Genomic DNA, 13,536 nt, shown 5'->3' with positions numbered 1-13,536 from the left:
ATGCCTGTAATCCCAGCACTTTGGGACATCGAGATGGGAGGACTGCTTGAGCTCAGGAGTTTGAGACCAGTCTGAGCAACATGGTGAAAGTCTGTCTCTGCAAAAATACAAAAATTAGCCAGGCATGGTGGCACACACCTGTAGTCCCAGCTATTCAGGAGGCTGAGGTGGGAGGATCCCTTGAGCCCAAGGAGGTCAAGGTTGTAGTAAGCTATGAACGTGCTAATGCAGTACAACCTGGGTGCTAGAGTGAGACCCTGTCTCAAAAAACAAAACAAAACAATTGTGGTGATAACTATATAAAGTCTAAGAACTTCCCCTCCTTTTCTAAAAGTGTTTTCAATAAAAATTTCAACTTTTTGTCTAACAGCATGTTATTCTGTACCTACAGAGTATCAAGTGCTTTTATTTTTTATTTACTTATTTATTTATTTGAGACAGGGTCTCACTCTGTTGTCTAAGCTGGAGTGCAGTGGCATGATCATTGCTCACTGCAACCTCCACTTCCTGGATTCAAGCAATCCTCCCACTCAACCTCCCAAGTAGCTGAGACTACAGGCATGCACCACCACACCTGGCTAATTCTGTATTTTCAATAGAGACAGGGTTTCACCATGTTGGCTAGGCTGCTCTCAAACTCCTGGCCTCAAGTGATCCACCTGCCTCAGCCTCCAAAAGTGCTGGGATTACAGGCATGTGCCACTGTGCCCAGCCACACTGAAATTTTTGAGAACAATGATTTACATATACAAATTTGGCAAGTGTTAAATGAAAGAAAGAAAAATTGTAAGTCAAAAAAGAAGAAAATTACAAAGCAAAACTGTACTTAAAAATGAATTTCCACTGGGCTCAGTGATGCATGCCTATAAATCCCAGCTACTCAGGAGGCTAAGGTAGGAGGATGATTTGAGCCCAGCAGTTTGAATCCAGCCTGGCAGCATAGCAAGACCCTGTCTCTCTCTCTCTCTCTCTCTTTTTTTTTCTCTTTTGAGACAAGGTCTTGCTTTGTTGCCCAGGCTGGAGTGCAGTGGCACAATCATGGCTCACTGCAGCCTCTAACTCCTGGGTTTAAGCAATCCTGCGAACTCAGCCAACCAAGGAGGTGGGGCTACAGGAGCACGCCTCCATGCCCAGCTTATTTTTGTATCTTTTGTAGAGATGGGGTTTCACCATGTTGCCCAGGCTGGTCTTGCACTCCTGGGCTCAAGCGATCCATCTGCCTCAGCTTCCCAGTGTTAGGATTACAGGCATGGGCCACGGTGCCAGGCCACCTGTCTCTTAAATAACTAAAATAAAATAAATTTTTCTTATGACTAAATAGTTTTTACTCTATGGAAAGCAAAGCTGAATAAACACACAAGAATACTAATGATTGTTTTTTTTTTTTCTTTTTTTTCTTTTTTTATTTCAAGACAGGGTCTTGCTCTGTTGCCCAGGCTGGAGTGCAGTGGCGTGACCTTGACTTACTGCAACCTCTGCCTCCCAGGCTCAAGTGATTATTGTGCCTCAGTCTCCAGAGTAGCTGGAATTACAGGCATGCACCAACAAGCTCAGCTAATTTTTTTATTTTTAGTGGAGATGGGGTTTTACCATATCGGCCAGGTGGGAGAATCACTTGAACCCAGGATGCAGAGGTTGTAGTGAGTTGAGACTGCGCCACTGCACTCCAGCCTGGGCAACAGAGCAATACTCCATCTCAAAAAAAAAAAAAAAAGAAAAAAGAAAAAAAAGAATAGTATATTTATGTCCAGATAGAAGAAACGATTTTTATAAAAGAAATGATTTTCTATAAAATAAATTAAAATCATCATAAGAGTCTAGATAGATATGAATGAATATATACAACTAAAGACCTTTTGTGTTGGCCGGGCGCGGTGGTTCACGCCTGTAATCCCAGCACTTTGGGAGGACGAGGCGGGCGGATCACGAGGTCAGGAGATCGAGACCATCCTGGCTAACACGGTGAAACCCCGTCTCTACTAAAAATGCAAAAAATTAGACTGGCGTGGCGGCGGGCGCCTGTAGTCCCAGCTACTCGGGAGGCTGAGGCAGGAGAATGGCGTGAACCTGGGAGGCGGGGCTTGTAGTGAGCCGAGATCACGCCACTGCACTCCAGCCTGGGCGACTGAGCGAGACTCCGTCTCAAAAAAAAAAAAAAAAAAAAAAAAAAAAAAGACCTTTTGTGTCAAGTTGTATAAAGTTGCATGATACAAGATCAACACACACAAAAATCAGTCATATTTCTTTTTTTTTCCCTTGAGAGAGCGTCTCACTCTGTCACCCAGGCTGGAGTGCAGTATTGTGATCTTGACTCACTGCAACCTCCACCTCCTGGTGCAAGCGATTTTCATGTCTCAGCCTCCCAAGTATCTGGGATTACAGGCATTTGTCCCTGCACCCGGCTAATTTTTGTATTTTAGCAGAGACGGGGTTTCACCATGTTGGCTAGGCTGGTCTCGAACTCCTGACCTCAGATGATCCGCTCGCCTCGGCCTCCCAAAATGCTGGGATTACTGGCATGAGCTACTGGGCCAGGCCAAAAATCAGTCATGCACTAGCAAGAAGTCTAAAAGGAAAATTAAGAAAACAGTTCGATTTACAATGACATCAAAATAATAAGATGCTTAGGAATAAATTTAACCAAGGCAGCACAAGACTTGTGCACTAAAAGCTACAAAACATTGCTGAAAGGAATTAAAGATGACCTAAATAAATGGAAAGACATCCCATATTTATAGATTGAAAGACTTGATATTGTTAACATGGCAGTGCTCTCCAAAGTGATTTACAGAATCGACACAATTCCTTTAATTTTTTTTTTTTTTTCAGACAAGGTCTTGCTCTACTGCCCAGGCTGGAATGCAATGATGGCACAATCTCAGAATCTCAGCTCCCTGCAGCCTCTGCCTCCTGGGCTCAAGCAGTCCTCCCACCTTAGCTTCCCAACTAACAGGGACTACAGGTGCATGCCACCACATGTGGCTAGTTTTTGTATTTTTCGTAGAGATGGGGTTTTGCCACATTGCCCAGGCTGTATCAAACTCCTGGGCTCCAGTGATCCGCCTGCCTTGGCCTCCCAAAGTGCTGGGATTACAGGCATAAGCCACTGCACTCGGCCAGTTTTTTAATTTTATTTTTTCAGAGACAGGGCTCACTTTGTCACCCAAGCTGGAATGCAGTGGAACAACCATAGCTCACCATAACCTTGAATTCCTGGGCTCAAGCAATCCTCCCACCTCAGCATCCACAGTAGCAGAGGCTACAGGCTTGTGCCACCATGCTGGGCTAATTTTTAAATTTTTTGTAAAGATAGGGTCTTGCTACATTGCCCAGGCTGGTCTTGAACTCCTGACCTCATGTAATCCTCCTGCCTTGGCCTCACAAAATGCTGGAATTATAGGTGTGAGCTACTGTGCCCAGCCAAAATTCCTTTTAAAATATCACTGCCTTTTTAGTACAAATGGAAAAGGACATCCTACAATAAAATTACAAGGGACCATGAATAGCTAAAATAATCTTAAAGACGAACAAAGTTGAAGGACTCATAATTCACAATTTCAAAACTTACCACAAAGTTATAGCAATGAGAACAGTATGATACTGGCATAAGGAGAGACATATAGATAAATGCAACAGAATTTATAATTCAGAAATAAACCCATATATCTGTGGTCAATAGATTTTTGACAAGGATACCAAGACTGTTCAATGGGAAATGAAGAGTCTTTTCAATAAATGTTGCTGGGACAACTGGTATCCACATACAAAAGGATTGAGTTAGACCTTACCTCAAACCATATACAAAAACTAACTTTAAATGGATGAAAGACCTAAATATAACAGCTAAACCTATGAAAGTCTTAGAAGAAAACACAAGGGGAAATCTTCATGACCGTGATTTTGGCACTGGTTTCTTAGATATGATACTCAAAGTATGAACAAAAACAAAAAACAGATAAATTGGACCTCATCAAAATTAAAAATTTTGTGCATGAAAGGACACTATCAAGAATGAAAAGACAACCCATAGACTATGCAAAAACATTTGCAAATCATACACCTGATTAGGGTCTAGTAACCAGAATACATTTTCAAAACCTCTTAAAATTCAACAACCAAGACAAATAACCCAATATAAAAATGGGCAAAGGGCTGGGCCCCGGTGGCTCATACCTATAATCCCAGTGCTTTTGGGAGGCCAAGATGGGAGAGTTGTTTGAGGCCAGGAGTTGGAGACCAACCAGGGCAAGACAGCAAGACCCTATCTCCACAAAAGCTAAAAAATAAATACATACATTAGCCAGGCCTGGTAGGATACACCTGTAGCCATAGCTACTAGTGAGGCTGAGGCAGGAAGATTGCTTGAGCCTAGGAATATGAGGATGCAGTGAGCTATGACTGTGCCACTGCACTCTGGCCTGGGTGACAAAGCTAGATTCTGTCTCTAACAGTAAATTTTTAAAAAAGGCAAAGAACTTGAAAGTACAATTCTCCAAAGAGGATATACAAATGGCCAAAAAGTAGACAGAAAAGGTGCTCAATGTCATTAGTGAAATGCAAATAAAAACCACAAGGAAATATCACTTCATATGTAATACATGGTAGAAGGAATGAATGAAAGGAGGGAGGGGGGAAGGAAGGAAGGAAGGAATGAAGGAAGGAAGGAAGGAAGGAAGGGAGGGAGGGAGGGAGGGAAGGAAGGAAGGGGATGTGGAGAAACTGTAACTCTTATACGTTGCTGGTAGGAATGTAAAATGGTACAGCTACTGTGGAAATGGCTTGGCACTTCTTCAAAAAGCTAAACACAGAACTATCATATGATTCAGCAGTTTCACATCTAGGTACATACTCAAAAGAATTAAAAACAGGTATTCAAAAAAACTTGTACATAAATGTTCATAGAAGCACTATTCGATAGCCAAAATGTAGAAACAACCCATATGTACATCAACAGATGAATAAACAAAATGTATCCATACAACTGAATATTATCCAGCCATAAAAAGAAATAAAATACTGATACATGCTACATGCTACGCCGTGGTCGAACTTTGAAAAAATTATGCTAAATAAAAGAAGCCAGACACAAAAGGCCACATACTGTATGATTCTTTTTTTTTTTTTTTTTGAGACGGAGTCTCACTCTGTCGCCCAGGCAGGAGTGCAGTGGCGTGATCTCAGCTCACTGCAAGCTCCGCCTCCTGGGTTCAGGCCATTCTCCTGCCTCAGCCTCCCAAGTAGCTGGGACTACAGGCGCCCGCCACCACGCCCAGCTAATTTTTTGTATTTTTAGTAGAAACGGGGTTTCACCGCATTAGCCAGGATGGTCTCGAGCTCCTGACCTCATGATCTGCCCGCCTCGGCCTCCCAAAGTGCTGGCATTACAGGTGTGAGCTACCACGCCCGACATTTTTTTTTTTTTTTTAAGATGCAGTCTCTCTCTGCTACGAGGCTGGAGTATAGCAGCATGATCTCATCGGCTCACTGCAACCTCCAGCTCCCTGGTTCAAGTGATTCTCCTGCCTCAGCCTCTCAAGTAGCTCGGATTACAGGCATGCACCACCATGCCCAGCTAATTTTTGTATTTTTAGTAGAGAAGGGATTTCACCATGTTGGCCAGGATGGTCTTGATCTCCTGACCTTGTGATCCACCCACCTTGGCCTTCCAAAGTGCTGAGATTACAGGCATGAGCCACTGCGCCCGGTCGTATGATTCCTTTTATATGAAATATCCAGAATAGGTGACTCCATAGACAGAGAGAAAAAAGCAAATTAGTGGTTGTCAGGTGCTATGGGTAGGAGAGTACAGAGTTTGTTTCAGGGTGATGAAAATATTCTGGAATTAGAGTGGTGATAAGTTTGTACAACTCTGTGAAAATTGCCACTGAATTGTACATTTTGGTGAATTTTACGTGTAACTTACCACAACAAAAAATTATTTTTAATTAAAAAAACTTCTGCATGATAAAGCATAAGAAAGTCTTATATCAGGAAAGACAATGTAAGAGGAAAATTGTGATAAATCTGAATTATCTATAAAGATTTGATATGGGGCTGGGCATGGTGGCTCACACTTGTAATCCCAGCATTTTGGGAGGCTGAAGTGGGAGGATCACATGAGCACTGGAGTTCAATACCAGTCTGGGCAACAGAGTGAGACCTCATCTTTATTAAAAAAATTTTAAAATTAGCCAGGTGTGATGGCACACACCTGTGGTCTCAGCTACTGAGGAGGCTGAGGAGGGAGGATCATTTGGACCCAGGAAGTCAAGGCTGAAGTGAGCCACAACTGTACTACTGCTCTCCAAGCTTGGGTGATACAGCGAGACCTTGTCTCAAATAAAAAAAAAAAAAAAAGAAGAAAAGAGTTGATACAAATAAATATAACCAATCTACAAAGTTCTCAGGCTAAGTGGTCAAAACTGATGCACAGATTATATACCAAGAAATAATTACAATAAAATTACTCACATAAAAATAGGCTACCAGAACAAATGCTTATTAAAACATTTTTAAGGAAACATTATATTCTAAATACCTTATAAAAACGATAAAAATCAATGTGGCCAGGCCACAGAGAAACCACTAAACTTAAATAACTCCAGTGACACTGTAAAACTGTACTAGAGAATAATCTGACACTATTTAAAAGGTGCTATAAAGCTAGTCAAGTGCTTTGACCCAGTAATTTCGTTCTGAGGACTATACTTTTAAAGGAACACCCAAAGTAGGAGGAACAGGAAATAACTGGGAAAAAAAAAAGATAGTAACAATAATGACAGTTACAATGAGAAAATACAACATGATCTAAACAATAACAGAGGAGACCTAAGTAAACTATTATTATTGCCTAAGCACAACAGAATATATGTATATAATGTATGCATGTATATACATGTATACATTATGTATATATCATATGTATATATTATATATTAGATAATAATTATATATTATAACATCTATATTAATATATAATATATATTATATAACATATAATATATAATAAAATACATTATATGTATATAATGTATATATGTATATAATAGATACATAATATATGTGTGTGTATATATAAATAAAAATTTAAATTAGGTAAAAAGGAATATAAGAAATAACGTCAAAGTAAATCACAAAATTGTGCATGCACTGATTTCAACTCTCTATATACATTAATGATACATGGAAAATAATTTGGAGTGAGGGTTTAAAACTCAATAGGCTCTTTTTTTTCTTTTTTTTTTTTGATGGAGTCTCGCTCTGTCGCCCAGGCTGGAGTGCAGTGGCATGATCTCGGCTCATGGCAAACTTCGCCTCCCGGGTTCAAGCGATTCTCCTGCCTCAGCCTCCCAAGTAGCTGGGACTACAGTCGTGTACCACCATACCTAGGCTCTTTTCAAAATAACTGTAGAGAGTAATAATTTCCTAGCAATTATTTCCAATCACCTTCTTTACTCAAACATCAGTTAAAAATATATATACAGGTAAGGCAACAATTTTAAAAATGTATAGAATAAATATAAGTTTAGAAGAAAATCTTGGCCAGGTGCAGTAGCTCATGACTGTAATCCCAGCACTTTGGGAGGCTGAGGCAGGTGGATCACCTGAGGTCAGAAAATCGAGACTAGCCTGGCCAACATGGTGAAACCCCATCTCTACTAAAAATACAAAAATTAGCCAGGCATGGTGGCATGGACCTGTAATCCCACCTGCTCAGGAAGATGAGGCAGAAGAATCGCTTGAACCTGGGAGGCAGAGGTTGCAGTGAGCTGAGACTGCACCACTGCACTCCTGCCTGGGTGACAGAGCGAGACTCCATCTCAAAAAAAATTTTAAAGAAGAAAATCTTAAGTGATCAAATTAAGATATTTTATTTGTTATGCTCTTACTGTACACCCCTTCTTGTTGAGATGTGTTTTCAGGCCAATCCCACAACCCAATTTTTTGGGTTGGAAATATTTTTTCATTATATTTAAAATGTTAGCTAAATCTTTGTAATAAAAATGTTTTTCACACAATACTTTGGTCAAGATACACAGATACGCTTTAAAATATCAAGGAATTTCCTATTTAAAGAAATCAGAGAAAAAGAAAAAAGAAAGGAAAGCCAATTAAATTCATGCAAACTATACATTCATATATATGAATAAATTTAAATAACTGTTACAAGACCAACAAAAATACCTTGAATAGGCCAGGCACGTGGGTCATGCCTGTAATCCCAACACTTTGTGAGGCTACGGCGGGAGGATCACTTCAGCCCAGGAGTTCAAGACCAGCCTGGGCAACAAAGCAAGACCCCATCTCTAAAAATAAATAAATAAAAATAAAGAAATAAAAGAAAATACCTTGAATAAATTCACAAATATAACATTGTTCAATTATTAGCTTACAAGCAATCTTTGTACAAAGAACTGCCTAACCAGTGCTCTGCACAGTTGCTTCCATAGACAGAAGCCATCATAAAAACCAAAGACGTGATCTTACTCCTGGTGACTGGTAAAAATTAAAAATAAATAAATAAACCAAAGACAAAATGAAGCTTTTAGAGATTCTGTCTATTCAGAATAGAAGGTAAGAAGATGCCATGAAAAGCAGAACCAGTGAAAAGCACAGTTTAAGGAAGCTGATCTAAGGGACACTCTCCCGCCTTAAATTCCACTGCCAGAATTTTTTCTTACACTTCTAACATCTAAATGAGGAAAATGCAATTGAAGGGAATGGAGGAGGAAGCAGTATTGAGCAATCCACTAAGGCAATGTCCCCAGAGTGTATGTTTCTCCCAGAATGTTCCATTTTTCAAAACTATTTATCTTCTCTCCTCCCTAATTAAAGTTTTCATTTGTTAGTCTATCAAAATATATCTTTTCTCATTTCTCCAAAAAAGTTTATATTCATAAGAACTAATCGCATTTTTAAAAAAAGTCAACTCACCTGAAATTTATTATTTAACAATGGAGAACATGAGAACCTTTTTAAAGTTTTCTTTAAAATAATATCCATCCATTTAAAACCTACATTTCCTTTAAATTTTGACACTTTCATACCTTCTCTTTAAATATATATAACTTCACCATACATTTATTAGAGAGCAGAATAATGAAGACCTTAATTCATATTACATTTAAATAAATATTTTTAGCATAATATTCATCAATTGATTCTTACTTTGCTTCAATTTATGGAAATCACTGACTCTATCCTTGGTAGCCTGCTTTAGTATATCTGTTTGAATTCTGGGTTCACTGTCCAAGTTTGAGCCTGGAAGTAAGTGCTGAAGAGGACTGGGAGGATTCTGTTTTGAAGTACCGGGGTTTCCATTGTGGTTTACACGTGAATCTGTAGCATAAAAACATCAAATTAAAAGAATATAATTTAATTTAATCTTTTAAAGATGAATTTCACAAGATCTGCTTTACAAAGCTAAGACAGACTATTGTTTAACATTGGGTAGTCACAAAGCTTTTTTTTTTTAAAGGTTTATTCTCATTTCTTTAATCAAATCTTATAACCAATGTGATTTTAGCTGTGGGAAGTTTACTGACCATTCCCAGGCGAGTATCTCTACTAATGGCTACAAACTTACTCACCAAAAAGATACACAGTAGAAATCCATAGATTAATATAGCAATGATGCCCATATCTTTTCCTCCCTCCAAATTCCATATTACTATCAGAAATCTCCAAAATCCAGTAGGCCTTTTAAAATTTCTACTCTCTAAGTCATCTTCATTTATACAGTGACTCACAAGTGTTGACTTTGATTCTTTCTTTTTTTTTTTTTTGAGACGGAGTCTCGCTCTGTCGCCCAGGCTGGAGTGCAGGGGCCGGATCTCAGCTCACTGCAAGCTCCGCCTCCCGGGTTTACGCCATTCGCCTGCCTCAGCCTCCCGAGTAGCTGGGACTACAGGTGCCCGCCACCTCGCCCAGGTAGTTTTTTGTATTTTTTAGTAGAGACAGGGTTTCACCGGGTTAGCCAGGATGGTCTCGATCTCCTGACCTCGTGATCCGCCCGTCTCGGTCTCCCAACGTGCTGGGATTACAGGCTTGAGCCACCGCGCCCGGCCCTGACTATTGATTCTTTCTTAGCATTATCTACTGGATACCCCCTCTCTTTCCCTCACCTCCCTTTTTATCCTCATCAATGACTTTAATTTTGGATTCAAAACATCCTATGCCACTCTGACATTTTTCCTTTCCATCATCTCCCTTAAGCAGGTCTCTTCAGTCGTATCTACTCTCATTTTAGGGAAATATTTCTATACAATGGAATGAGTGTTCAGAAAATAAATACATTCATAAGTACGAAGTAAAGACTTTAATATAGGTGTGCACTGTAATTTATAGAAGGCCTCTATGAGATAAATTTGAACACATTTTGAAGAAACTAAACCTGTATAGCAGGCAGAGAGGAAAGGGAATGTAGCTCAGAGTGGCATAATAAATAATTCTTCTGTTCTTAAGAAAAAGACTGTAACAATCCACCAGATAAAGTGAAGTTTGAGATGACTATTTCTCTCTGAGCTTTCACTAGTCTTAAAAAATATATAACATTACCTCAAATAATAAATGCTATTTCACTATACTGCTAAGTGATATATTTTATACACTACATAACTGTACATGACTAGTAAGTTGGTTTCAAATGGAATTATAAGAATAAGACTTCATACCTGGAGGCATATTTGGGGAGAGAGGTTGTCCAGTTGGAAGATGGGAGATTGCTTGATGACTTTCATATTGAGAAACTGAAATAGGAGGCTTCCTTAAAGCTACAAGAAAAAAAAATCCATATTATTCCCATTGATACTATGATTTCTAAAAAAAAAACCCACTGTGAATCAATTTACATTGCACTAATTTTATGATGTTTATTCTAATTTTGTAATCCATATAATTGATATGCTAATTTATTTATAGTTACTAATTGATACACTCTACCATCCTTTTTTGTTTGTTTGTTTCAGGACAGTCTCGCTCTGTCTCCCAGGCTAGAGTGCAACGGCACGATCTCAGCTCACTGCAACCTCTGCCTCCTGTGTTCCAGCGATTCTCCCTGCCTCAGCCTCTGGGGTTGCTAGGATTACAGGCACTCGCCACCACACCCAGGTAAGTTTTGTATTTCAGTAGAGATGGGGTTTCACCATGTTGGCCAGGCTGGTCTCGAACTCCAGATCTCAGGTGATCTGCCCCATTCAGCCTCCCAAAGTGCTGGCACTACAGGCGTGAGCCACCGCGCCCAGCCCCATCACAGATTTTTTTGACCAATAAATCTGACCAGAATATAAGCTCCGTAACAGTACAAACTCTGTCTTCTTCACCACTATATCCCCAACACCTAGAATAGTGCCTAGCATGTAAGAGAAGTTCAACAAAGATTTGATGAATTAATAAAATGGACTGGGCGCGGTGGCTCACGCCTGTAATCCCAGCACTTTGGGAAGCCGAGGTGGGCAGATCACAAGGTCAGGCGTTCAAGACCAGCTTGGTCAACAAGGTGAAACCCCATCTCTACTGAAATACAAAAAATTAGCCGAGCGTGGTGGTGCACATCTATAATTCCAGCTACTTAGGAGGTTGAGACAGGAGAATCGCTTGAACCTGGGAGGCAGAAGTTGCAGTGAGCTGAGATCGCGCCACTGCGTTGCAACCTGGGTGACAGAGTGAGACTTCATCTCGAATAAATAAATAAATAAATAAATAAATAAATAAAATGAATCTCTTCAGATACAGTGATCTTCAACAGTGAGACCTCTTTATATGCATAGTACAAATAAAAATTGACACAAGTGGCCGGGCGCGGCGGCTCAAGCCTGTAATCCCAGCACTTTGGGAGGCCGAGACGGGCGGATCACAAGGTCAGGAGATCGAGACCAGCCTGGCTAATACGGTGAAACCCCGTCTCTACTAAAAAATACAAAAAAATAGCCGGGTGAGGTGGCGGGCGCCTGTAGTCCCAGCTACTCGGGAGGCTGAGGCAGGAGAATGGCATAGACCCGGGAAGCGGAGCTTGCAGTGAGCTGAGATGCGGCCACTGCACTCCAGCCTGGGCGACAGAGCGAGACTCCGTCTCAAAAAAAAAAAAAAAAAAAAAAAATTGACACAAGTTAGGTAAGGCATTAAGAATATGTTATTCTTAGTTGCTCAGATTTTCTTTTCTTTTATTTATTTATTTATTTTTGAGACAAAGTCTTGCTCTGTCACCCAGCTTGGCCAACAAGGTGAAACCCCTTCTCTACTAAAAATACAAAAAATTAGCCGGGGTGGTGGTCCATGTCTGTAATCCCAGCTACTTAGGAGGCTGAGACAGAAGAATCGCTTGAACCTGGGAGGTGAAGGTTGCAGTGAGCTGAGATCATGCCACTGCACTCCCGCCTAGGAGATAAGAGAGAAACTCTGTCTCAAAAAAAAAAAAAAAAAAAAAAAGGCTGGGCGCGGTGGCTCACCCTGTAATCCCGGTACTTTGGGAGGCCAAGGCAGGCGGATAACGAGGTCAGGAATTAAGAGACCATCCTGGCTAACGCCATGAAACCTCGTCTCTACTAAAAATACAAAAAAAAAAAAAAAAAAAATTAGCCGGGCATAATGGTGGGCGCCTGTAGTCCCAGCTACTCAGGAGGCTGAGGCAGGAGAAAGGCGTGAACCTGGGATGCAGAGCTTGCAGTGAGCCGAGATCGTGCCATTGTACTCCAGCCTGGGTGACAGCAAGACTCCATCTCAAAAAATAAAAAATAAATAAAATAAAATATATACACACACACACACACACACACACACACACATACACTTTTTAATAATGCGTTCCTATAGAAAACTTGGAAAAATAGAAAAGCACAAAGAAATTAAAATTTAACTGCAGTACTACCACTTAAAGATAACCACTATTATCATCTGGAGAGTATCTCTCCGGTGAGTTTTTAAAAAAATTTCTGTATATTATACTGTATACCTTAAAATTAGGATATCATATCATATATACTATCTTATAATCTTTTTATTTGTATTTCATACATATTTTCCATGTCATTCCATTTTTCTCTACAATACTACCAAATGATAGTGCTGAATCAAAACTGTCAATGTTATAGTTTTGGCTAGAGATATCTGGGTAAAAAATTGCCACAAGGGGCCAGGAAAGGTGGTTTACGCCTGTAATTCCAGCACTTTGAAAGACCAAGGCATGTGAGTCACTTGTGGCCAGAAGTTCCAGACTAGCCTGGCCAAAATAGCAAAACCCCATCTCTACTAAAAATACAAAAAATTTAGCCCGGTGTGGTGGCACATGCCTGTAGTCCCAGCTACCTGGGGGGCTGAGGCAGCAGAATTGTTGGAACCTGGGAGGTGGAGGTTGCAATAAGCCGAGGTCGTGGCACTGCACTCCAGCCTGGGTTGCAGAGCCACAAGGATTATTTTTATTTTTTATTTTCTGAGACAGGGTTGTGCTCTGTTGCCCAAGCTGGAAGGCAATGGCACAATCATCGCTCACTGCAACTTCAACTTCCTGGGCTCAAGTGATCCTCCCACCTGAGCCTCCCA

At 40.3% G+C, this 13,536-nt stretch overlaps 2 protein-coding genes across 5 annotated transcripts in view; both read right to left on the bottom strand.

Moving 5' to 3' along the window:
* The window catches only part of EIF3J (eukaryotic translation initiation factor 3 subunit J), a 670,767-nt gene that overhangs the window by 187,663 nt on the left and 469,568 nt on the right, over positions 1 to 13,536 (bottom strand). The gene's annotated exons all lie outside the window — the stretch shown is intronic.
* Positions 1 to 13,536, bottom strand: part of GOLM2 (golgi membrane protein 2) — a 127,900-nt gene that overhangs the window by 28,083 nt on the left and 86,281 nt on the right. For all 4 annotated transcript variants that reach the window (XM_050799521.1, XM_050799524.1, XM_050799523.1 and 1 more), the window contains exons 7-8: positions 10,674 to 10,772; positions 9,169 to 9,339 (exon numbers count right to left, since the gene is read on the bottom strand). In XM_050799521.1, coding sequence (XP_050655478.1) covers positions 9,169 to 9,339; positions 10,674 to 10,772 — 270 coding nt within the window. The remainder of the gene's footprint in view (positions 1 to 9,168; positions 9,340 to 10,673; positions 10,773 to 13,536) is intronic.

This window comes from Macaca thibetana, chromosome 7 (genome assembly GCF_024542745.1).
Source record: "Macaca thibetana thibetana isolate TM-01 chromosome 7, ASM2454274v1, whole genome shotgun sequence".
NCBI classification, from domain to species: Eukaryota; Metazoa; Chordata; class Mammalia; order Primates; family Cercopithecidae; genus Macaca; species Macaca thibetana.
The sequence above is the reverse complement of the archived record's forward strand: the minus strand, read 5'-3'. Positions and strand labels throughout refer to the sequence as shown.